The sequence below is a fragment of the Ailuropoda melanoleuca genome, chromosome 11 (assembly GCF_002007445.2).
Source record: "Ailuropoda melanoleuca isolate Jingjing chromosome 11, ASM200744v2, whole genome shotgun sequence".
Lineage (NCBI taxonomy): Eukaryota > Metazoa > Chordata > Mammalia > Carnivora > Ursidae > Ailuropoda > Ailuropoda melanoleuca.
The window spans coordinates 49,037,949-49,063,668 of record NC_048228.1 but is presented as its reverse complement, the minus strand read 5'-3'; the positions used below and the strand labels follow the sequence as shown (position 1 = coordinate 49,063,668).

Genomic DNA, 25,720 nt, shown 5'->3' with positions numbered 1-25,720 from the left:
TCTCTTGGTTAGAAGCAAGCTGTAGCTCCCATCCACACTCAAGGGGAGGGGGTTACGAAAAGGACATGAAACCAGGAAATGGGCATCTTGGGGACCACTCTAAAGTCTGTGTGCCACGACTTGTGTGCTATATCTTAATATAGGATGAATGTTTCTCTTACTCAGTAATTTTTGTTACTTTTTTATATGTAGTAATAACTTTGGATTTTTAATTTTTCTAACCAGATTCTATTGGCCGTGACATACCCAAAATGCTTGAATTATTTAAAACTGGACATGAAATTAAGGTAGATGAAGAAAGGGAGAACTTTCTCGAGACCAAAATAGCAACAGTAAGTTACAATTGAAATTATTAAATAACCATCTTTGTTTTTTGCTTGAGTGACTGATAATTTATAATATAATATGCCAGTCCTTTGAACTTGTTTTTGGCACTAGCATCACGAGTAGCACTAAATATACAGAGATAATTTTTTAATTCTGTAGATTGAACTCATAAATTTTAGTGGTATTTGAGAATTCCTTCATGTGCCACTCAGTGATATTGTATTTTGTTTTATTTGATTATTCCGAGTATGTATTTTTTGCTCTCTGATATTCTAAGTTTATTGAGAGTAGGGTTAGATCTGGTGTATCCCCTGTGAAACATTGCCTATTGCTGAGCCCATAGTAGGTATTTAATACCATAATGGAATTGAGTAATTTGCCTTATTTTTATGAACTGTTTGACTATCCTTGCTTGTGTTTTAAAAACTGCCTACTTATAGAATATGTCAGGTTTATAGGACTGTGTTTTTAGATACATAGTTATTTGCTAATATCTTCTTTATGCTAAGGAATCTCTAAAGTACTTTCTCCTGTTCAGTAACCATAAGAATAATAGTGATATTGATAATAAGATTTAAACAGTGCCTCACAAGTGCCAGGTACTATTCTAAACTCTCTTCATTTCATATATTCTCTCTCTTAATCTTCAACACTATGAGAGGACAAATTATCATCCCATTTTATGGATGAAGGCCAAAGAGGTTAAATAATTTTTCCAAGGTTTCACAGCTACTATGAGGCAGAATAGGTATTTGAATATTGGCAGTCTTTTCAAGAGTCCAGGCTCTTTGCCCAGCACCATCTTGCCTCAGGCCTGGAATTATTTGAATAGCTGTTACTCCTTTTCCCATCCTGCTCTTAAGAGGAATTCTGCATTATAGCCAGCAGCTAGTAGGCCAGGCTAATTGAGCTATGCCTGCTATAGATGATCAGAAGTAGAGACAAGGCACTCAGCTAGTTTTATGGAAGGAAAACTTGCTTTAGAAAGAAGGCAAAACAGTTTAATTCAGTCAGGGATTGGGAAAGCCTTCATTGCTGTCATTACGTCGGAGCTCAGCACCAATTGTGTGGCATTGTGTCCTGCTAAAATCTGATGTTGCACTTCCCTTATTACCAAAAGGTCCTTGGCAGTGCTTCTTGTTTGTTAGGGATGATAACATTGTAATGTAAAAAGCAAATGAAAAAAATGGAAATTTTAAGAAAATATTCTAGAGTTGTAGAGACTGAGGTTTGAATACCTATTCTGCTACTTATGGGATGGCAGACTTGAAACAAGTTTCTTAATGTTGTGTCTTGAGTTTCTGAGCTATAGAATTTACATAGTAATATTTATTTCACAATGTGGTTTTGAAGATTAAATAAACATTTGAAATGGTAGCAGCAGTTGTTACTGTTTTTTGTTTTTAGAGATGCATTTTATTTTAGAGAGAGAAAGAGAGCAGAGGGAGGGACAGAGGGAGAGAATCTTCAAGCAGATTCCCCGTTGAGCAGGGAGCTTGACACAAGGCTGGATCCCACAACCCATGAGATCATGAATTGAGCCAAACCAAGTCAGATGCTCGACTCACTGAGCCACCCAGGTTCCCCATTGTTACTGTTTTAATTGGACTTTTGGGGACTGTAGGACATCTTTATAAGACTATTTCTTTTCAGCTGGATCTTTTCTTTTTACTGAGTAATGTTTTCAATATATTCAGTAGTTAATAGTTTATATGGATCCTGACTCGGTATATAAGAAACTGTGGCATCTCACTTATTCTTCTCAACAAATACCATAGTTCTTAAGTGATTACATGGGCCCCAGACAGACTGCTTGTATCATTTAGAGGGAGAATGCTTTTTCTTAATGAAAAATAAATTAATTTCTGCGTTTAAAGAGAATCTTTTTGAATACAACTTAAATATTATAGTATTATATAGTATAGCAGATTAAGAGAGTGGATTTTAGATTTATGCTGTCTGGATTCAAATCCTAGTTCCAGACTGGAATTGTGTTCCCTTGCTCTCTGGGCCTCAGTTTTCCCCCATTCCCCCTAAATGCGAAATGAAGTTAATAATGATGCATACTTTCTAGCCTAGGAAAGAGTGATTGAAATAATGATTATAAAACAGACTTCTACTTCTGGCTAACGTGGATTAACAGGGGCCTGATTTACTCTTTCACCTAATGATAATCAGCATTACCTTGATACCAAAACCAAGCAAAGAAAGATATAGTCCAGTATCATTCATGAAAATACATGTTAAGATTATAAAGTAAATTTTAGCCAATAGAATCCAGCAATATATATAAAAAAGGATAACATTGTCATCACCAAGTAGGGTTTATCCTAGGAATACTAGTTAGTTTAACATTCAATGATCAATCATTAAATTTACCATATTAACAAAGTATAAACCAAAAGCTGTCTGATCATCTCAGTAGATACAGAGAAAGCATTTGACAGAATCCAACATTCATTCCTGATTTAAAAAGTCTCAGGAAACTAGGAGTAGAAGTTAATGTCCTCAACCTGATAAAAGGCATCTAAGAAAAAACAACAGCTAACATTATACTTAGAGGTAAAAGACTGAATACTTTTCTTCTAACACTAGGAACAAGTTAGGGATGTCCACTTTCCCCACTTCTGTTCAGCATTGATTTAGGGATTCTAGGCAGTGAGATCAGGCAAAAAAAAGAAGCACCCTGATGAGAAAGGAGAAAGTAAAATAGTTATTATTCACGGTTGATCTAGCTACTAAAACAAAGAAGTAAGTTAGGGTTGCAGGATACAAATATACAAAAATCAGTTTTGCTTCTATGTAACAGCAACAATTAGAAATTAATTTTTTTAAAAATTTAAATTTAAAAATAATAATTATAGTAATATCAATACTCAGAAGATGAATCTGACAAAAGATGCTGAAAGATCCATACACTGAAAATTTCAAGACATAGTTGAAGGAAATTAAAGACGATCTAATAAATGATGAGGGGTATGATGTTTATGGATCAGTAAATTCAGTACTGTTAAGATGTCACTTGTCCCCAAAGTAATGTATAGAGTCATCACATTCTTGATCAAAATCCCGTATAGCCATTTTTTTGGTAGAAACTGGCAAGCTGTTTCTAAATTCATATGGAAATACAAAGGATCTAGAATAACTAAAACAACTTTGACAAATAGCAAAGTTAGAGCTCTATCTGATTTCAAGATTTATAAAGCTACAGTATTTAAGACACTGTAGTATTGACGTCAAAAAAGACAAAATAATAATGAAATAAAGTCCCCAAAAACCAAAACAAAACATATATGGACAACTGATTTAAAACATGTTGTAAAGTCATTTTTAATGGAGAAACATTAGTCTTTTTGAGAAATGGTACCAGAACAGTTGAATATCTAAATACAGTAAAATGAATTTTGACCCATAACTTCATACCATATATAATTAGCTTTAAATGTATCCCAAGACCTAACCGTAAAGCCTAAAATTATAAAATTTGTGAAAGAAAAAGTTGAGTTAGGGAGTTTTCTTTTTTTTTTTTTTTTAAGATGTGAAATGAAAAGTATAGCATGATTCACAAAAGAAACTGATAAATTGCACTGTATAAAAATTAAAAGCATTTGCTCTTTAAAAGACATTTTTAAGAGAAGATAAATCACAGACTGGGATAAAATATTTACAAATCATATAACTGATAAATCCATAATAAATGAAGAGCTCTTAAATCTCAATAATTTAAAACACCCAGTTTTAAAAATCAAAAGATTTAAACATATCTCATCAAGGTGTGACAAACACATGACAGGCAAACAAATGACAAACACTTTGAAAGATACTCAACATTTTTAGTTGTTACAGAAATACAAATTAAAGCCACAGTGAGATATCAGTACACATCTGTTGGAATGATTAAAATTAAAAAGACCGACCATAGCAAGTATTGGTAAGGATGTGGAGAGACTGGAACACTTACACTACTGTGGCAGTGTAAAATGATACAACCTCTTTGACAAACAATTTGGCAGTTTAAGAAATTTAACATCCAGGGGTGCCTGGGTGGCTTAGTCGGTTGAGCGGCCAACTCTTGATTTTGGCTCAGGTCATGATCTCAGGGTCCTGGGACTGAGCCCCACATTGGGCTCTGCACATAGCAGGGAGTCTGCTTCAGGATTCTCCCTCTCCCTCTGCCCCTTCTCCCAACTTGCTTGCTCACTCTCTCTCTCTAAAATAAATACATACATCTTTATTTATTTATTTATTTTTAATGATTTTTTATTATGTTAGTCACCATACAGTACATCCCCGGATTCCGATGTAAAGTTCGATGCTTCATTAGTTGCGTATAACACCCAGTGCACCATGCAATACGTGCCCTCCTTACTACCCATCACCAGTCTATCCCATTCCCCCACCCCCTCCCCTCTGAAGTCTTCAGTTTGTTTCTCATAGTCCATAGTCTCTCATGTTTCATTCCCCCTTCTGATTACCCCCCTTTTCTTTATCCCTTTCTTCCCCTACCGATCATCCTAGTTCTTATGTTCCATAGATGAGAGAAATCATATGATAATTGTCTTTCTCTGCTTGACTTATTTCACTTAGCATTATCTCCTCCAGTGCCGTCCATGTTGCAGCAAATGTTGAGAATTCGTTCTTTCTGATAGCTGAGTAATATTCCATTGTATATATGGACCACAGCTTCTTAATCCAGTCATCTGTTGAAGGGCATCTCGGCTCCTTCCATGATTTGGCTATTGTGGACAATGCAGCTATGAACATTGGGGTGCATATGGCCCTTCTCTTTACTACGTCTGTATCTTTGGGGTAAACACCCAGTAGTGCAATGGCTGGGTCATAGGGTAGTTCAATTTTTAACTTTTTAAGGGACCTCCACACTGTTTTCCAGAGTGGCTGTACCACCTTGCATTCCCACCAACAATGTAGGAGGGATCCCCTTTCTCCACATCCTCTCCAATAAATATATACATCTTAAAAAAAAAAAAAAGAAATTTAACATCCACCTGCTAGATGATCCACCATTCCACTTTTAGATATTTATCCAGGAGAAATGAAAACATATGTCCATACAAAGACTTAGGAACAAATGCTTATAACAGATTTATTTGTAATAGCTAAAAACCAGAAACATTCCACATGTCCATTAACAGGTGAATGTATAAACAATCTTTGTTATATCTATGTAGTAGAATATTCTTTAGTAATAAAAAATAATTGATGCATGCTTTGACATGGTTGAATTTAAAAATGATTATACTGAGTGAAAGCCAGAGGAGTACATACTGTATGATTCTATTTACATAAAATTCTGGCAAATGTAAATTTATATAGTGTCACTAATGTATAGTGATAGAAAGCAGACCAGTCATTGCTATGGGCATAAGTGGATGGGGAGGGGCGGGAAGGAGGGATTACAAAGGAGCACACGGAATTTTGGGGGATGATTGACATGTTTGTTATTTTGACTGGTGAGGTTTTCATGAGTATATGCATATGTCAAAACTTAATAAATTGTCACTTTAGGAATGTGCAACATATCCTGTGGAATACTATTCAGCAATGAAAAGGAAATGAACTATGGATACCTGCTCTGGTGTGGATGATTCACAAAAGCATTACGCTCAGTGAAAAATCAGACATAGAAACCACATACTATGTGACACCATTTATGTGAAAAGGCAAAACTATGAAGACAAAAAGTAGATAGGTGGCTGCCTTGAGCAGTGGGGGAAGCAATAAGTGTTGGCATTAACAGTAAATGCATGAGGGATCATAGTGGGGTGATGAAGATGTTTTAAAACTGACTTACGGTGATTGTTGCACAATCTGATAAGCTTACTAAAAAAATCAAGAAACATAAATTAGAAAATGATAAATAATATGATATGCAAAATATACCTCAATCAAGTTAAAAATGTTCAATGTGTCAGTATACCTCAATATAGTTATTTAAAAAGGAATAAAAATGTGTTTATAATTGTATCTAATATAAGTATTACATGAATTTTATTTATAATTATCAGAGGAAAAAAAGATTTTAAAGCAAAATTATACATCTTTCTCAAAAGTTTGAGATTTGTATGAGTGATGTTGGTTTTTTAAAGATTTATTTATTTATTTATTTGAGAGAGAGAACACAAGTGGGGGGGTGCAGAGGGAGAAAGAATCCCTAAGCAGACTCCTCACTGAGCGTGGAGCTCCACATGGGGCTCGATCCCAGGACCCCGAGATTGTGATCTGAGCCGAAACCAAGAGTTGTTCACCCAACTGACTGAGCCACCTAGGCGCCTGAGTGATGTTATTCTTACTATACAGTTGGAAATATTGAAGATGTTGGGGTTTTTATTTGTTTTTGCCACCTCTGTGATATGAGGACTGGATTTAGAAGGAGTATGCAGATGAAGGAGCACTTATAGTATCACATGCCTATTAGGGGTCCTCATTTTGGTGTATAGAAGGAAAGCAGGTATCTAGATTGGGGGTGTCAAAAAACTATAGCCCATGGGCCAAATCCAGTTGCAGACAGTTTTTGTACAGCCTGTGAGCTAAGAATGCTTTTTACAACTTTAAAGGTTGTAAAAAATAAAGAATTTGCGACAAAGATTATATATAGCCTGCAAAACAAATATTTACTTTCAGGCTCTTTAGAGAAGAAGTTTGCTGACCCCTGATCTAAAAAGTTGTTTTTTGGAAGAGTGAAATGTATTAATTTTGTGTTTCTATTTGCCTGGAGAAAAGAGACTGTCTTACTTAAATTAAATCATTTTGATATCCCTTGTTAAAATTCTCTTAAGGGTCTGTACTGCCACATGGCTTCAAGATCCATTTCTAGTATTGATGTAATATAAAATGATCTTGATTAGTTTAAGCTGGCTTTCCTTCTGTATCAAAGTGATAAGTACAATCAGTGTAATGATCTTTCTTAGTTATCTGATTTGAAGATTAGTGTCTTGGGTATTAGAACTCAACTACTAATGCCCTTGTATATCAAACCTGTACAAATGCTCTTATAGCCAGCCAATATCTAACATTTGTCAGTAGTGTTACTTATAGGTAAATTAGTTTTTTTGCTAATCTTTCCTACCATTTGTGCCTACAATTTTCATATTCATGAGATTGGTTATGACTGCATGCTGTCAGATCAAATGCCTATTATCAGTGAAATGCTATTTATTTTTTGAGAGAAAAAAATATTTTTATATGTTTTTTCCTTCACTTTTGGCTCAGTATTCTTTATTTTTTATTTTTTCAAGTTTTTATTTATGAAAATGCCATTTAAGTGATATGTTGAACATCATGCAGACACAACAGGTTATCATTGGAATATTTTATTTTTCAGTCAACTGACTGTCAAGTAGTCACCATTTATTTTTTCTCAGCATGAAGAATATGTTGATTGGGATAAAAGTAAATTGCTAAGTGACCAAATTTAAGGGAAAGATTTTAAAGCATGAAACTAAAAATAAAGATTCACATAGGAGAAAAACACATTTAACTGGACCCTAACTTACTTTAAAATTATGGTTCTTTCCATGAAAAAGAGATGAAACTAAGGTAGATTCTCTAAAAATGTGAGACATAATTATGTACCTGGCTAGCCTGGCTAGTATATATATTCTAAATAGCAGTTCAATTTCAGATAGTAATTAGATAATTTTAAAAGAGTTTATCTGAGTTTATAATATAGAAGACAATATAATAGTCATAATTTTCCTGTCCAGATAACTCCGCTGACATTTTAAAATTTTCAGATTAATATATGCACTTGGTTAAATTCGAGCAGTTTACAAAAAGAACACACTAAAGCCCCTCTCCCTGCAATGTTTTCTCCCAGAACAAGTTATTAATAGTTTTTTGTTGGGGTGCCTGGCTGGCTCAGTGAGAAGAGTACCCGATTCTTGATCCCAGGGTCATGAGTTCAAGCCCCACATTGGGTGTAGAGATTACTAAAAATAAATATACTTTTTAAAATGGATTTTTAAAAATTTATTATTTTAGAGCACGTGAGCATGGGGAGGGGCAGAAGGAGAGGGAGAGATAATCTCTAGTAGACACTCTACTGAGCGTGGAGCCCAACATGGGGCTCCATCTCCGTGAGATCATGACCTCAGTTGGAATCAGGAGCTGGAAGCCCAACTGACTGAGCTATCCAGGCGCCCCTAAACTAAATACATTTAAAAAAATAGTTTGTCCTTCTAGAAATGTTAAGGCATAACATAAACACCTTTATAAAAATTGACTCACATACAAGATCAGCCACACACACTGTTTCATACTTTTCTTTTCCGCTAAAATAGCCTGGATGTCTTCAAAGCTGCAAAGAAATCTGTTCTGTTCTTTTTAATGGTTGCATAGAGTTGTATTCCCTTGTGTGCATGTATAATAATCATTGCCTGTTGATGGACATTTAGATCATGTCCAGTTTTTTGCTATTACAAATAATATTTTAATGACAGTCTTACAAATACATATTGCCAGTTTTTTCCAAGTATACCCTGAAGGCAAATTTCCAGAAATAGAATGTATATTGAAAATGTTTTTGGGGCGCATGGGTGGCTCAGTGGTTAAGCGTCTGCCTTCGGCTCAGGGCATGATCCCAGAGTCCTGGGATCGCGCTCCACATCAGGCTTCTCTGCTGAGAGCCTGCTTCTTCCTCTCCCACTCCCCCTACCTGTGTTCCCTCTCTTTCTGGCTGTCTTTCTCTCTGTCAAATAAATAAATAAAATATTAAAAAAAAAAAAGAAAATGTTATTGTAAGTATCGCTAAATTGCTCTCTAAAATGTTCATATTAACTTATAATTCATCCAGTATTGTGTTATGGTGCCTCACATACTCACCAGAATTAGGTATTATCAAATGTAATCATTTTATCAGTTTGTTGGTGATAACTGATAATTGATTTTATCCGTTACTGGTGTGTGTGTGAGTGTGTGTGTACTTTTTATAGCTTAAAAATTCCAAGGTAAATATTACCACTGTTTTCTTCTTTGGTTGCAGTCTTCTTTTGTTCTACTTAAGATTCAGGGTTTCCTCATCTGTTCCCCCCCCACCATTCTTCTTTATTTCTCACATTTCTAGGCCTGCTATGATTCTCCACCACTCTCTTTTTTTTCTGTGTGGGCTCCTGTGACTCCCTTTACTGTGGACCCTGTCTGACTCACCTCTACCATGAGTTGCTTTGTTTACTAGTGCCTACTAAATGAAATTGATAAGAACTATGGTCACTGAAAGTGCTTGTAAACTGAAGTGTTCACAAACACTGAGATTGCATGGTATCTGCTAATTACTGAAAATAAGGCCTTTTCTACCCAATGTTTTTTTTGACCCATAATGTATTAGACATTTTCACCGCATCCTATATAAAAAATATCTTCATTTATTGATTTTTCTTAAATTTTATTCTTTGAATAGGAAAAATTAGTAGTTCATTTATAACCTAACCAAAAAAAAAAGAAAAAACAAAACAAAAAAACAACCAATTTAATGTGTTTTGTTTAATAAATATTAAGTACTCTGTGCCAGACATAGTGTGATACAAAAAAGAATAAGACCTTTTTTCTTAAGAAAGATTCATCTAATAGTGAGATAAATATGGAAATAAAGTAGAGTGTGATAAGTGTAATAATAGAGATACATGTAATATATGAAGAAGTTGTACAAAAGCAGTGATTAATGTAATCATGGCATGGAGTAGATCACGGATGGCTTCTATGAGGAGTCTGAAAATACACACCAGGTAAATTAAGGGTCATTATTCGTATTTTAAAATAATACACAAAATGATGAGTGGGCTCCAGCACATCTATATTATTTTAACTGTTTTAAAGGGACCGCATAACAGTGACTTAACCATGGTAGAAAGTTATTTTTCTCCCAAGTTTGAGCTGGTGGGCAATTTAGGGCTGTTCTGCTCCAGAGTCATCCAGGGGTCAAGGTTCTTCCCCCTGACCCTTTTATTTTTTATCATCTCCTAGGGTGTTTTATTCTGTGTGGTTGAATCTTGCTGGTACCATGTCTGATTTGTAGCCTGTGTAAAGGAGGCAAGAAGGGGGTGGAGAGCAAGCAGCTTTCTTTCAAGCATGTGAACCATTGACCTCCTCACGTCTGCCCCCATACCATGGTTCAGAGCTTATGCACTTGGGGTAGCTGAAGATCTGTGCTAGCTGAGTGGCCATGAGCCCAGGAAAACTTTATTTAAAAGAAAACTGGCTGGATTTGAGAAATTATTAAGGCTTTGGCACAGCTGAGGAGGAGCCAAGAAACCTAAAAGAATAAAAAAATAAAAGGCATTTTTGTTCATTTTGTTTATTGCTCTATCTCTAGTTCTTAGAATAAATAGTAGGTGTGCAATAAGTAATTGTTGAAGGAATGTATATACAAATGTATGAATAATGAAAGCTACTGCCAATTGAAGATCAGTTAGAAATAAAGACATTTTAAATGTATATGTAGTGAATCGATGTTTTATAAAAATTTTATTTATACCAAACTTTTCAAACAGTACTAATGGAGTAATATTGAAAGTGAAAATTTTAATTCCTGGAATTTCTCAGAATGAGGGAATTAAGAATCCTGTCCTTTATTTGTAGAAATGCTTAGCCAGGTGTATATTTTGATATTAAACAAGAAAATGAAACTATGTCCAGATATAATAAAACCTGCCAGAATAAAGACTTTGAAGTAATTTTCAAAGGGTGCCCATTAGTATTTTATAACATACCACAAATTCATTTTATGTTAGCTGTGAGGCTTTCAGAACATGCCTTGTTTTTTTTTCTCACTGATAGATTTCTTGTGTGATTTAAGATACTTGGCCTCCAGCCTACATTTTTTCGGACTTCTAAGTGTAATTATAGAACAGCTGCATTGTTGATTGGCTTTCTTATTATTTTCCTTTATTTCTTATTGTTTTCCTTTTTTATAAGGTAAAAGTTCTTTCTAATTTTCTATTAATATGGGATTTCCCATTTTACAGAGACACACATAATACTGTTATATTTGTCAAATACTAAAATGTCTCTCTTTGTCTCCTTTCGCTTTGGTTGATGTTGACTGCCTCACGTTTCAAAAACAGGTGTGGTAATGTAGTTGCTGAGAATGGTGGAGATTAAGGGACAGAACTTTTCATTAGGAAAAATTACTAGAGCTATAAAATATGGTACATTAAGACTTGAAGTAGGAAGCATTTATCCGGAACTGAGGACATGCACTGTAGTTTAAAGGAAAATTTGCAGTGTGCTTACTTGGTGTATTTAGCCTAGCATAGTATTTGAAACCATAATAAATTATATTACTCTCGTGGCCTATTATATATACTCCTAAAAGAGCCTATAAATCAGCCCCATGTTTCTGTATGTATGTTTTCAACTAACAACTAAGCTATTTTTTTTTAACCTGGCCTCCTCAACTAATCTAAGTTTTATGTCTAAATCCAGTTTATTAGAATCTCACATATGTAGAAGTCCTCATTGTAGTTTCCATGGATTTTAGGCTTTGATTTTCAAATCAGTTCTAATTGAAAAATCTTTTGTGATTAACAAAGTTGGATAAAGTTTGAGGATAAAGACATAGATTTGCATTGTAATGCACGCTGGACCTTTTAAAGTGTGCAATGTACTGTGAATCTACTTAATTTCAGATAATTTTTTTAATAGTCTTGTTTCCTTTATTAAGTGTTTTGCTGTCAGCACAGCAACTTGTCAGAATTTTCCACACTTTATAAATAAAGTGTTTGGCCTTTGAAAATGGTTAGTGAAGACCTGCTATATTTCCAGTCAACGTTTTCTGTTTTAATTTTTCACTTCGAAGGAATTCTTTTCAAGTAAAATGTACATAAAGTGAGGATTTTAAAAATGACTTTTCATTATAGTATTTTCTGAAAAACCATAAAATCAGGAACCTTGATGTTTTATCTTCATTTTCTCTTAGAACAATGGGGGTCCTGGATTCATAGCACTTTAGAAAAGAAAATCTGAATGGCACTTAAACCATATTCATTACGTTTCTGGTAAGAAAGTAAAGAAATTAAATACCACACATTTTCTTGGAATTTATTGCTTTATAAATTCTTACCTCTAGTTAAGCTCCTATTTATGAATGTCCTCAATGTCTGCATATATTCTTCAGTTTTTTATTCTGAAAAATTTTAAATGAATAGAAAAGTTGAAAGAATAGTTCAATGAAAACACCTATATACTATATTCTCATCACTTAGATTCACTAATTTTGCCACATTTGCTTAGAAGAACTAGTAAAAGTAGTTTGCTTAGAGAAAGTAATAGATACCTTTGTTATTTTCTGAAGCACAGGAGAACATTCTCCTGTGTGTGTTTTTCAAAGTAGTTTTATTTTTTGATATGGTTTTTGAGGAATTTGTTTTTTGGTACCTTTTTCTATATATAATTTATTGATTTGCTCTTTTTCTTTATCCTGTTACCCTAAGATTTTTGCTGTTGTTGGTTTTCTAATTTTCTAAGTTTTATATCAGATTTGTTCTTTTTTTGTTTGTTTGTTTCAGGTTTTTATTTAAATTCTAGTTGTTTAACATATAGGATAATATTGATTTCAGGAGTAGAATTTAGTGATTCATCACTTACATATAACACCCAGTGCTCATCCCAACAAGTGCCCTCCTCAGTAGCCATCACTCGTTTAGCCCTTCCCCCTACCCACCACCTCCAGTAACCCTCAGTTTGTTCTCTATAATTAAGAATGTCTTATGGTTTGGGGCGCCTGGGTGGCACAGCGGTTAAGCATCTGCCTTCGGCTCAGGGCGTGATCCCGGCGTTATGGGATCGAGCCCCACATCAGGCTCTTCTGCTATAAGCCTGCTTCTTCCTCTCCCACTCCCCCTGCTTGTGTTTCCCTCTCTCACTGGCTGTCTCTGTCTCTGTCGAATAAATAAAAAAAATTAAAAAAAAAAAAGAATGTCTTATGGTTTGCCTCCCTTTCTCTTTTTTCCACCTTTCTCTATGTTCATCTGCTTTGTTTCTTAGATTCCAAAGAGTTTAAATCTGTGAATTTGCCTTCGATTATATGTCTTGATATTTAGCTTTCTTGTCATTATTTTTTAAACAATGTGACATGGTACTTTTTAATCTTATTTGGCACAGTTTTTTAAAATTTGGAACCTTTTTAAAAAAAAATAACCTTTTTGACTTGTTTAAGTTTTAGTTAAGTTTTAGTTTGACTGCCTTATTGTTGAAGAATGCACTGTTTGTAGTTTCTACTTTTAAAAATTTCTGGAGTCTTTCATTATGGCCTGTGGTGTAAGATTGGTATTCCTTTTTTCAAGTATAACAGTGACACTTGAAAATAACATGTATTGTGAGGCTTCCAGGTCATGATAGTATATTGAACATTGCAGTGATAACTGATTAGAAAATGCCAAATCTAAGCAATGGAGAAAGCCAAAAAAATTAGTCTACATTTCAGGATCTTGCACAAGGCACAGGATCTCCCTCTAGATACCTCTGGAACTGGGTGTTAGTGGTATGTCTGGGGATGGGACGAAAACCCTCTGAAATAGAGAACATTATCTAAAACTGTTGAAGATTCTTAAATACTTCATGACACTGGGTAACTGTCCTTTCCCATGCTGGCAGGTGGATGGAAAGATTAAAACAGAGAGTTTCTAACCTGGGGGAGTTTGGGAGTTGAGAAAATTGAAAATGAAGAATAAGTGAATCTGTGTATACTGAATGCTGAGAAATCTTTCCCTTATCACCTGCCCCTCCCTCCCCGATTTGGCTTTCAGAACTCTGGCAGGAGGGGATTAGATGAGGCTTGGTTCAGTAATAATAATAATAATAATAATAATAATAATAATAATAAGGCTTGGTTCAGTAATAATAATAATAAGGCTTGGCTCAGTAATAATAATAATAATAATAATAATAATAATAATAACAACAGCAACAACAGCAGCAGCAGCAGCAACAGTAGTAGTAAGGTTTGTTTTCAGGTTCCCCTTTCCCTTCTTTCTTCTTCCCCTCTTTTGCTTTCCTTTTTTTTTTTTTTTCTTTTAATAGCTCTTTGGGTTTTGTTTTTTTTTTTTAAGATTTTATTTATTTGACAGAGAGAGAGACAGCCAGAGAGAGGGAACACAAGCAGGGGGAGTGGGAGAGGAAGAAGCAGGCTTCCAGCAGAGGAGCCCGATGTGGGGCTCGATCCCATAACGCCAGGATCATGCCCTGAGCGGAAGGCAGACACTTAACAACTGAGGCACCCAGGCGCCCCATCTTTTAATAGCTCTTTGAAGTTTTTCTTTTCTATTTTCTTCCTCTCCTTTTTGCTTTTCTTTTTTTTACTTTCTTTTCTACTCATCCCTCCCTCTTTGTCCACCTACATATTGGAAAGACGAAAATATAATTAAATTTATGGGAAAATTAGTATGAATTCGTGGGAAGTGAATACCACAGAAGAGTTTTTCAGTGGCATTCAAGTTAATTAACTTTGATTACATAGGGTATCTAATCACAGAATGTTGCCTGGTAGATGCTACCTGAGTTAATAATGCTATATCATTAATAAATCACAAACATCTATTTAAAAATGTTTTTAATATAAGTTTATTCTCAAAAGATGTTTAAATGTTTTCCTGTAATCTTATATTATTCATATGTTACATTATAAACTTTTTAAAAACATATTTGACGGTCTGTGAATTATTACTAATTTCCAGATTAGTGGCATCAGTAAATTTATTATGAAATATTGATTCCTTCTGTGAGTGACTGGAGTCCTACTCTTCCTATTTATTTTCTTATATTACAGGACAAGATCCCAGTAGTATACTATAAAACCAAGTAAATAAAAAAGAGTATTCTAAAGCAACTATATACTTTAAAAATATGTGTGCCACTTGTTCTGTTTCAGTTTAGAAACTATTTCTAGTCTTTTAATTTATTAATATGTACCCCTTCAAATCACTGTGTTTGTATCCTTTGGATAATTAGAACATAAAATCTTGAATGATTTGAAATGAAGAAGACTTGTAAAAACTTCACTAAATAGGATTGAAATTTTGAAGAATATCTTTAAAATATGCATTATGTAATAGACTGGCTTTGACATGAGCAGTTATCATAGCATTAAAGAAAAACAGCTATAGCCCTTTTATAGTCATATAAATAACCAGATTTTGAAGACTTGTAAATGATAAAGGTATCAGCAAATAAGAATTATGCTCATTTTCTAAAAGGGAAAAAACAGGGTAAGACAGCTCCGATTTACATTTATACCAAATCATGCCAAGACCTGCTTTAACTAGTGTTTATTGTTCAGCTTTCAAAAATACTTGGATCTTTGACACAATTAATTTAAATGCAGTTTCTTTGATGTGCTTTTTTTCTCCTTTTTAAAGTTGTAGACATGGTTCATTCATAGGCTCGTATCACTATGCTTTGCTTATGTAATAGTGAACTGTTTTGCAGCAAGAAATATTGTTAACCTGGCAGCTGATAAAAGCTGAAGTATATTGTAACAAAAATAAACAAGTTCAGGGTAAGGGAATATAAACATAGTAAAATCTTGTGTTGATATCAGAGCCTCCAGTTTTAGCGAACATGTTACAACAGGAAAAGTGGATGTGTTGAAGTTCAGTTCAACAAGATGTGGACAATATAGTACGTGGAAATTGAAGCCTTATTATTTTAAAGCAACGAGGCTCATACGTTGTGAAAGTTAGGAATTTGTTAAAGTGATGTAAAGCATAACTCATACTACAACTTGTCTTTTGCATGAATTTTTATATATTTGGAGACAAATAGTGTATTCTAATACAGGAGTTGGCAAACAGTGGCTCTGCGAATCTGTTTTTTGTACTACTTGAGAGCTTAGAGTGATCTTTTAAAGGTTTATGGGGGAAAAAAGGATGCAGCAAAAATCATATGTGGCCTTAAAAGCCTAAAATATTTACCATCTGGTTCTTTGCAGAAAAAGTTTGCCAACCCTAAAATATAAAAACATAACACATAAGCCTGAAGATCTGCTTCCAGGTGATACGGTATAATCACATGACAACTTGCCTCTTGTACTGAATGCAGCTATTATAAAACCTGGACAGAATGCATGGAGTAGCAATTTGGAGACTCCAAAAAGTAAACAATAGCAGGCAAATTAGGGAAGACCAGAATTTGAAGTACCACCACCCACTACTGGTGGTGAGTTTGCCATTTTTCTCCTTGTGTTATCACATGAACTGGTCTTACCATAGTCTGAAACTGGGAAGTGGACATTGGTGCAGGCAGAGAGAGCTTCAGGAGAAGCCCTTTACTTCAGGCTTGAGAAGTAGAGATCATAGATCCTAGTGGGGACAACTGGTGCAGGGAAGGGTACAGGTATCTAAATTTAATTTGAGAAGGGGGAGCCTTCCTTTCCGACTGGAGGATCTGTGGTCACAAGGAGGGGGCGCACTATCTTTGCTTCTTTTCTCTGTCCTGCCAGTTGGTCCCCAATGCAGGAACAGTTACAGAGAGTAAATGGCAAAATGGGCTAAATAAAGCCCCAGCTTTCTGGCCAGCGTTCCAAAAGGAGAGCCTTAGGGAATGAGAAGGTACTGGAAAGATCAAGGAGAGAGGGGAACCTGGGAAAGGGACCTCATAAAAATTATTTTGATGAAATTAATGGAGATGACAGAGGAAAGAAAGAACTCAAAGATAGATCATAGGAATTATCCAATCTGAAAAACAAAGACAAAAAATTGGGGAAAAAAAGTGAAAGCCTTAGTCCTATGGGCCAATAACAGAGATCTAATTTTCCTCTTACTGGTGTCCCAGAAGGAGAAGAAGGCTAATGCGGGGCTTGAACTCTTGACCCTAAAATCAAGAACTGAGCTGAGATCAAGAGTCAGATGGTTAACTGACTGAGCCGCCCAAGTGCCCCAGAGTTGAAACATTTAATGTGAAATAAAAACTTACATTCACACAAATATCTGAACACATGTTTATAGGAACTGCATTGAAAATCATCAAAGCTGGAAAAAACTCAGTTGTCCTTCTATATATGAATAGATTTAAAAAACCCATCTGATATATCATACAGTGGAATACTACTCAGTGATAAAAAAGGGTATGAACTATTGATAGAACAACTTAAGTGAATCTCAAAAGGTTACATTCTATAACCCAAGTGAAAGTAGTCTCAAAAGGTCACATACTAACACCAAAAGCACAGGCAACAAAAGAGATAAATGGGACTTCATCAAAATTTAAAACTTTTGTGCATCTAGGGGCGCCTGGGTAGCGCAGTTGTTAAGCGTCTGCCTTCGGCTCAGGGTGTGATCCCAGCGTTCCGGGATCGAGTCCCACATCGGGCTCCTCCACTGGGAGACTGCTTCTTCCTCTCCCACTCCCCTGCTGTGTTCTCTCTCGCTGGCTGTCTCTCTGTCACATAAATAAATAAAATTCTTTAAAAAAAAAAAAAACAACTTTTGTCTAAGATCACTATCAGCACAGTAAAAAGGCAACCAACAGAATGGCAGAAAATATCTACAAATCATATATATGGTAAGAGACTTGTATCTAGAATATATGAAGAACTCTTATACAATGGTTCCCCCCCACACCCCAGTCTGTGGTTTCACTTCCCACAGTTTCAGTCGCCCACAGTCAGCTGCGGTCTGGAAGTAGATGGCCTTCCTGACACATTGTCAGAAGGTCAGTAACAGTCTAACGCTATGTCACAATGCCTGTGTCACTCACCTCACTTCATCTCACCATGTAGGCATTTTTTAAAAGATTTATTTATTTGAGAGAGAAAGAGACAGTGGGCAGTGGGGAGAAGCAAAGGGAGAGGGAGAGAGAGAATCTCAAGCAAACTCCCCGCTGAGTGTGGAGCCCGGTGCAGGGCTTGATCTCACAACCCTGAGATCATGACCTGAACTGAAATCAAGAGTTGGACACTTAACTGACTGAGCCACCTAGGTGCCTCACCATTAGGCATTTTATCATCTCACATCATCACAAGAAGTGTGAGCATAGTACAGTAAGAGAGAGAGAGATCACATTCACATAACTTTTATTACAGTATATTATAATTATTCTATCTTATTATTACTTTCTTACTGTGCCTAATTTATAAGTTAAACTTTATCACAGATGTGTATATATAGGAGAAAACATAGTATAGAGGTTTGGTACTATCTGCAGTTTCAGGCATCCACTGGGGGTCTTGGAACATATCCCCCATTGATAAGGGGGGGACCACTGTAACTCAATAATAAAATGATAAATAATTCAAAAAATGAGCAAAGGATCTCAGTACACATTTCTCAAATAAGATATACAAATGGCTAATAAAGACACGAAAAGAGGGTCAGCATCATTAGCCAACAGGCAAATGCAAATTAAAACCAAAATGAGATACTGCTTCACACTTATTGGGATGGCTATTATAAAAAAAAAAAAAGAAAGAAATGTTGGCGAGGATACAGAGAAATTGAGACCCTTGTGCATTGGTAATGGTGATGTAAAGTGGTGCAGTTGTGGGAAATAACATGACAGTTCCTCAAAAAACTAAACATAGAATTACCATGTATCTATAGATTCTAGTTATAGATAATATACCCAAAAGAATTGAAAGCAGGAACTCAAACAGGTGTATGTATAGCCATTTTCATAGCAGCATTATTCAAATAGCCAAAAAGTGGAAGTAACCCAAGTGTCCATGACAGATGAATGGATAAACAAAATGTATACTCAGGTGTACTTTGGAGATACTGCAGGTTCAGTTCTAGACCACTGCAATAAAGTAAATACTTTGCAGTCAAGTGGGTCAAATGAATTTTTTGGTTTCCTACTGCATATAAACGTTACATTTATACTATACCGTAGTCTGTTAAAGTGTGAAATAGCATTATGTCTAAAAGAAGAATGTACATACCTTAATTAAGAATTACATTATTGCAAGAAATCCTAACCATCATCTGAGCTTTCAGTGAGTTGTAATCTTTTTGCTGATAGAGGGTCTTGACTTTGTGGGTGATGGCTGCTGACTGATCAGGGCAGTGGTTGCTAAAGGTGAGGTGGCTGTGGAAATTCCTTAAAATCAGTCAGCAGTGAAGTTTGTTCTATCAGTCAACTCCATAACAAATATAACAGTGAAAAAGTTTGAAATATTGTGAAAATTACCAAAACATGACAGATATGAATTGAGCAAATGCTGTTGGGAAAATGTTGCCAGTAGATTTGTTGGACAGAAGGTTGCCACAAACCTGCAATTGGTGAAAAATGCAGTATCTGTGAAGAAAATAAAGTGAAACTCAAGAAAATGAGGTGTACCTGTATGTGCAATGGAAATTATTCAGTCTTAAAAAGGAAGGAAATTCTGATACATGCTATATTTAACACTTATGAACCTTGAAGACATTAAGTGAAGTAAACCAGTTGACAAAGGATAAATATTCTGATTCCACTTGCTTGAGGTACCTAGAGCAGTCATATTCATAGAGACAGTAGGATGGTGGTTTCCAGGAGCTGGGGGAAGGGGAGAATGGAGAATTAGCGTTCAGGGGGTATGGTTTTAGATGAGGAAGATGGAAAAAGTTCTGGAGATGGATGGTGTCGAGAGTTGCGCAACAATGAATATGTACTGAATGCCACTGAGCCACATACTTCAAAAGTTAAAATGGTAAATTTTATGCTATGTATATTTTACCTACCTCACTTTTAAAAAATTACAAAGGAAAACACAAAGATTACATACTGTCACTCCATTTATATGACATTTTTGAGAAGACAATGTGATAGTGACACCAGGGGTTGCGGGGGTAGGAGTGGCTAAGAGAGATCAGATGAAGTTGTTTTGGTTGTTTATCATGTATTATGGTGGTGGTTCCTCAAATATATGTGTGAGTTAAAATTCATGGAACTGTACACCTAAAAAAGGCCAATGTAACTGCCTTTTAATCTTGAAAATATAATTAAAAAGTATCTAAGCTGTAACAACATAATTAGCCTGTTGCAGCTGTGGTAGTGGTGAGGGTGGGGGTTTTGCTCTTTCCTCTATTACCACTGTGAATGAGTCTCATTTCAAAAAAAACATTAAGAAGTAAAGTATGCCTTGTAATTTGCAGCATCATAAAGGACTGGTTTTGTAATTTTAAATGCTAAACTGAAACTAATTTTTTTATTAACAGTGCATAATATTTGAAAAATATTAAATAGCAGAAGAATATAAAATTCATTCAAAGATTGCCTTTGGTAACATTTTAGTACTTTTCATTACTGCTCTGTCTCTTTGCTTGTATTTTTTGTTTATGTAGTTGTTATCATACCATATATTAACTTTTGTATTCTCTTTTTCCTTAAATACTGTTTCTTGAATACTTTTCCAAATTACTAAAATTCTTGCAAGATATAATTTTAATAGCTATAGCATGTCATGTAGATATATCATAATTTATTCAACCTTATTCCTTTTCTTGGGCATTTAGACTGTTTCTGGTATCTCTCATTATATATATCATTCCTGTGAACGTAAGTTCACATCTTTCATATGTACAGAAATACAGTTCTGTGTATAAATGTGTAACTCTTTACTGAAAACTCTGAATTTAGTGGTTTACAAACATGGAATAGTTTTCTCCGTTCTCTCATTCTAGCTGTGCCATGTGTACAGTTTCCTTTCTCTGTTCCCTTTTCTGGCACATTAGATAGATCTCATAATTCCAGTGACTGACAGTAATTAAAGTGCAATCTGATCCAGTTAAGAACTCTTATCTCCTATGCAAAGATTTCCCTTGCTCAGTTTGGAACCAGGCTTTTATAAGGCTCCCGTGATCTGAAGTAAGGAGGGCTTTAAGTTTTTTGTTTTTTTTTTTTAAGATTTTATTTATTTATTTGACAGAGAGAGACAGCCAGTGAGAGAGGGAACACAAGCGGGGGGAGTGGGAGAGGAAGAAGCAGGCTCCCAGCGGAGGAGCCTGATGTGGGACTCGATCCCAGAACGCCAGGATCACGCCCTGAGCCGAAGGTGGATGCTTAACGACTGAGCCACCCAGGCGCCCCAAGTTTTTACTCTCACCTCCTCCCACTCTAGACATGAAGAATGCTGCAGTGACTTGATTCAGTTCTGAAATACCTTGCCCCAATCGCTTCCCAGGCTTGACAACTCTGGGGTAGAGGCCTAATGAAGGGAATAAGGGCGAAAAGGCACATGCCTCTGCTTACCTACCTATATTTCTTGTCCCTACTTTGATTATTGCTACTTCTCTTTGATTATTGCTACATCACAGCTTATTGGTGTGATGCCCTTCATAGCACATGTTCAGCCAGCTAGTCTACCCTCCTAACAGGTGCCCCCTATCTCTACAGACTAGCTTCTTGGAGTCTTGCCTCTTCACTTGGCCTGCTTCTGCTCAGATGGATGTTGATTATAATGGAATCTTTTTGGCGCCTTTAATTTTTGGCATTTTTCTTTAGAGTATAGGGTACTACATGCCCTTTTTTGCTTTCAGATTTAGGACCTAATCATCAGTCTTGAAGAAGCTTCCAGAAAAGCTCCATACAACATCTTCTTCCAAACACATATCTAAGCTTAGGACAGCTGTTAAAACAGTTGCTAAGCTTTTTCCCTACTGTTACTTTAAATGGCAATGCAATACTTAGCCTGACAAAACATTTTTTTTTGCTTCATCTGCATAGTAGACAGATACATAGTAAAAGTCTCTCAGTACGCAACAAAGCTTTCTGTTAACAAAACAAAAATCTTTTTTGATCTAGCAAAAATTAATGGCTGTTTTTGCCCGTTCACTCCCTCAAACATCCTTTAGTCTGTCTTCCACACCAGAAGCTCACAAGCTGGCCTATGTGCCATTTCTAGCTCTTTACCTGTTTTTGTAAGGCAAGTCTTATTGGAACACAGTTGCAGTCATTCATTCATGTGTTGTCCATGGCTTCTTTCTTGCTAAAAGGAAAGTATTGTTGAGTATTTGCAACACAGACTGTTTGGCCTGCAAAGCCCAAAATATTTGCTGTCTGACCATTTATAGAGAAAGTTTGCCAACTTCTGTATATACCCTTCCTTTAGAATTCTTTCTAAAACCTAGATCAGATATGCCATTTGCTGAGAAACAGTAGTTTCTCCCTGCTTGCAGTTCTAAATAAAATCTTCAGCTTTACATTCAAATATTTCTGTAGTGTCCTATCACTATGTCAAGTTCAAATTCAGTATTTCTTGCTATTTTCAGTGATGCAGGCTGAAGATTGGCAGCTTTCAGGCTGAATTTGGTCCCCATGCTTATTGGGTACAAATAGTGGTTTTGTTTTGTTTTCTTGAATCAGCATTTAAAAACTAGATGCTTTCACAAAGAAATTCAGATTTCTAGTTCTTGACAAGTCAGGAATTCTGTTAACATTGGCTCCACAGCCCTCAGTGTAACAGTCCATTAGCGCTAAGTAGCTTCCTGCCTCCCCTTTATAGAGTGGTGCTGTCTACCTCTGCACAGCCTGTGTCACACAGGTGTTAAAAGCATATGCACCCAAACCTAGTCCTGAATCCTGCACATGACCTGCTGTGGCCACTGTAAGCATTTGTTTGCAACGTTGGGCCTAGATATAGTGAGCCACGTTATGTTCACCTCTTCTGCCTTGCTATCACATTACCTCATGCTGCTTCTCTCTCCTAGAAGGTCCTCATTGTCCCTCAAAACTCTTCATCCTTTTAGACTCAGTTAATCATTAAGACTCATGTGTCTCCTTCTTTGGGTAGCCTTCCCCATCAACATCAATCACTACTTCCTCTGTGCCCTTGTACTACGTTGTTCATATAGTTAAAGTGGCACCTGTGATGTTGTGTTTTAGCTACCAGATTGTAAGTTCCTTGAGGGCAAGATTTGTATCTTCTTCATCTTATTCCTAGTTCCCAGCATGATGATGGATAGAGTGGGAACCAAGAAAGGGTTGCTGAATTATATGGTGTTACCACCTAAAACCTTGGAAGGTAGTAAAGGATTCATTTGGCAGAGAGAAAAATTCTTATTTTTCCCACTTAAATGCATCTTCTTTTCCGTTAAACATTTCACTTAGTTTCCTCTCTCTCTACCCTATGTTTATAACAAATTGATTGTGTTTTCCAGGCAATTGCTGCTTCATTTTTCATAAGGGTTACCAATACTTAAAAACTGTGTCCAGGGTCAAAAGCTAGTAAGTAGTGTAAGTGGGCTTCAGATTCAAGTTTCTCTGCCTTTAGAGCTCATGCACACAGCTGCTGAACCACTCCTTACCAGGGGTGTGAACCCTTGGATGAGGTATAAAGTTTTCCAAGTCTCAGTTTCTAATGGTAAAAAGGAATCTAAGTAGTTCCTATCTCAAAGGATTCTTGGGAGAAATGAATGAGAATATTTACGTAATGCTTAGAGTAGAGCTTGGCGCAGAGTATTTACTCAATAAATAGAGCTGCTCAGTCAGTCAGTTATTCTTATTATTACCTTCCTTAATGTTGTATAGGAGACACACAGATTATCTTCCCTTTTCTTGGTTATGACTCTTAGGAGTCAGGGTGATTAAGACCATTGGCTCATCTGCAGAAACTGTATGCTAGGGCATCCTTTATTTAATCTTAGAACATTACATTTGGAAGAGATTTTGGAGATCAGATGTTCTAACAGGTGCTTGCCAAAGGAGCAGCCCTCTCTCCAGTTTCCAGTTAGAGATCTCATTCATCTACGGGCTGTCAGAACATTTACAGTGACAGCAGCTGGCCACTTTGGGGAGGATCATCTGATTGTTAAAAAATCATGTGTAAATACTTTGCCTGTTGTCGTTTGTTTTTTAGTTTTATTCCCCTGTAAAAGGTAAAAAATCAAGTCAAATCATTTTCCTGTACTGTAGTTGTTAGTCCTCCAAAATATTTTAAGACTTACTTTTTGTCTAGCAGTTCTCAAAGTGTGACTGGGGATCCTGAAGCCTTTCTTCCCTCTTCCCCTTTCTTTTAATCAGGGAACCCATGAAGACCCTGAAAACATAGGCTAATTTTTTTGTGTGCCTGTGTAGTTTTCTGGAGTGAGGTTTGATAACCCCCCAAAAAGTTTAAGAATCATTGCCTTAGAGAGGGATAGCTAAAATGGTGGTGTAGGGAAGACCCTAGGCTTGCCTTGTCCCTCGGACATGGCTAGATAACTGTCAAATTGTTCTGAGTACTCAAGAAATCAGCATGAGGACTGAGAACAAACAGCACAGCTAGAGGGAGAGAAGAGGCCACTTCAAGGAAGGTAGAAAGTGCCAAGACATGGTTTGGGGGAGACACGGATTGTGGGTGCTGGGGAGGGAGCGGAGCCCTGGTCACAGAGAAAGGCAAGAGAGAGTGGAGCACACAAGGATAAGTACAAGAACACTTCCCCAAAGCCATTGTCTGGGAAGCAGAGGGGGGCTGAATTCTGTGAGTTTTTGCAACCAGCAGGGCTCAATGGAGCTTCAGAAGTTCCCCGGCTGGGCTGTGATAGAGACCTGAGGGCACTGTCCTACTCGTGGAGTGGTGGCAGGCAAACAGCTCTGGTACAGACTATCTGAGAATTGCTATCTGACTGAGAATTAGGCTCTCTGAGAATTGCTTAAGGGCTGTGGGGAGAGACTGTACTTTTTGGAGTGCATCCCTGAGAGGTGGCATTGCTTCTCCATGGACGAAAGAACTGGTGGGTGCTATTAACCTCCCCCACCCCTCAGCAGAGATGCAGAGACACCTGCTGAGAGCAGCTAACTGGGACACTCCTGTTGCCTGCTTGTTCCAAATCCCATGCCCCTGCAGTCTGGTGCCACTGCCCTTCTGGACAAACCTGTATCAGTCTTAGCATGGTGAGACCATTTCCCAGAACACCAGTGCAGGTCCCTGCCACACCAGTCTCTGAAGTTTGGAATTTTAAAAGTCAGAAGGCCTGATTAAATTAGAGCCCAAAATGTGCTGTGCTGCTCCAGGCAGGCAAGCGACCCAGAGACAGGCAATGTGAAATCAGTGATCTGAAAAATGCCTGTGACACATGAGGGGAAATTATTCACTCCTCCAAAAGTGCTTTCCTAAGAGTAGCAAGCACAGACTCCTCTCTCCAGGGACAAAGGAGCAGGCTGGTGCCATTTCCTTCCCCTGCCCCTTGGCACAAACCAACTTCAGTAAACAGGACAGCGCCAACACTGGCTGCCCACCTGCTTATACCAAGCCCTGCCCCTCCTCCCCCTGCACCACCATACTCCACTGGTACTACTTTTCTAAAACAAGTGTGCCTGAAGACCAGTGCAGTGGGCCCTTCCCCCAGAAGACCAGCACAAACCCGCACGTGTACCGTATCTGCTGACCATAGAGTGCTGCAAAGCTTCAATTCTAGTAGAAATAGCATCAGGTCTCTTTAAGCAAGTTGACCAGAGCATGCCTCATTAAAACTTGCCACACTCTGGTCTA

At 36.7% G+C, this 25,720-nt stretch overlaps 1 protein-coding gene across 2 annotated transcripts in view; it reads left to right on the top strand.

The window, feature by feature from the left end:
• The window catches only part of MRPL1 (mitochondrial ribosomal protein L1), an 87,082-nt gene that overhangs the window by 48,451 nt on the left and 12,911 nt on the right, over positions 1 to 25,720 (top strand). For both annotated transcript variants that reach the window (XM_002912485.4, XM_034671647.1), the window contains exon 7: positions 226 to 332. In XM_002912485.4, coding sequence (XP_002912531.2) covers positions 226 to 332 — 107 coding nt within the window. The remainder of the gene's footprint in view (positions 1 to 225; positions 333 to 25,720) is intronic.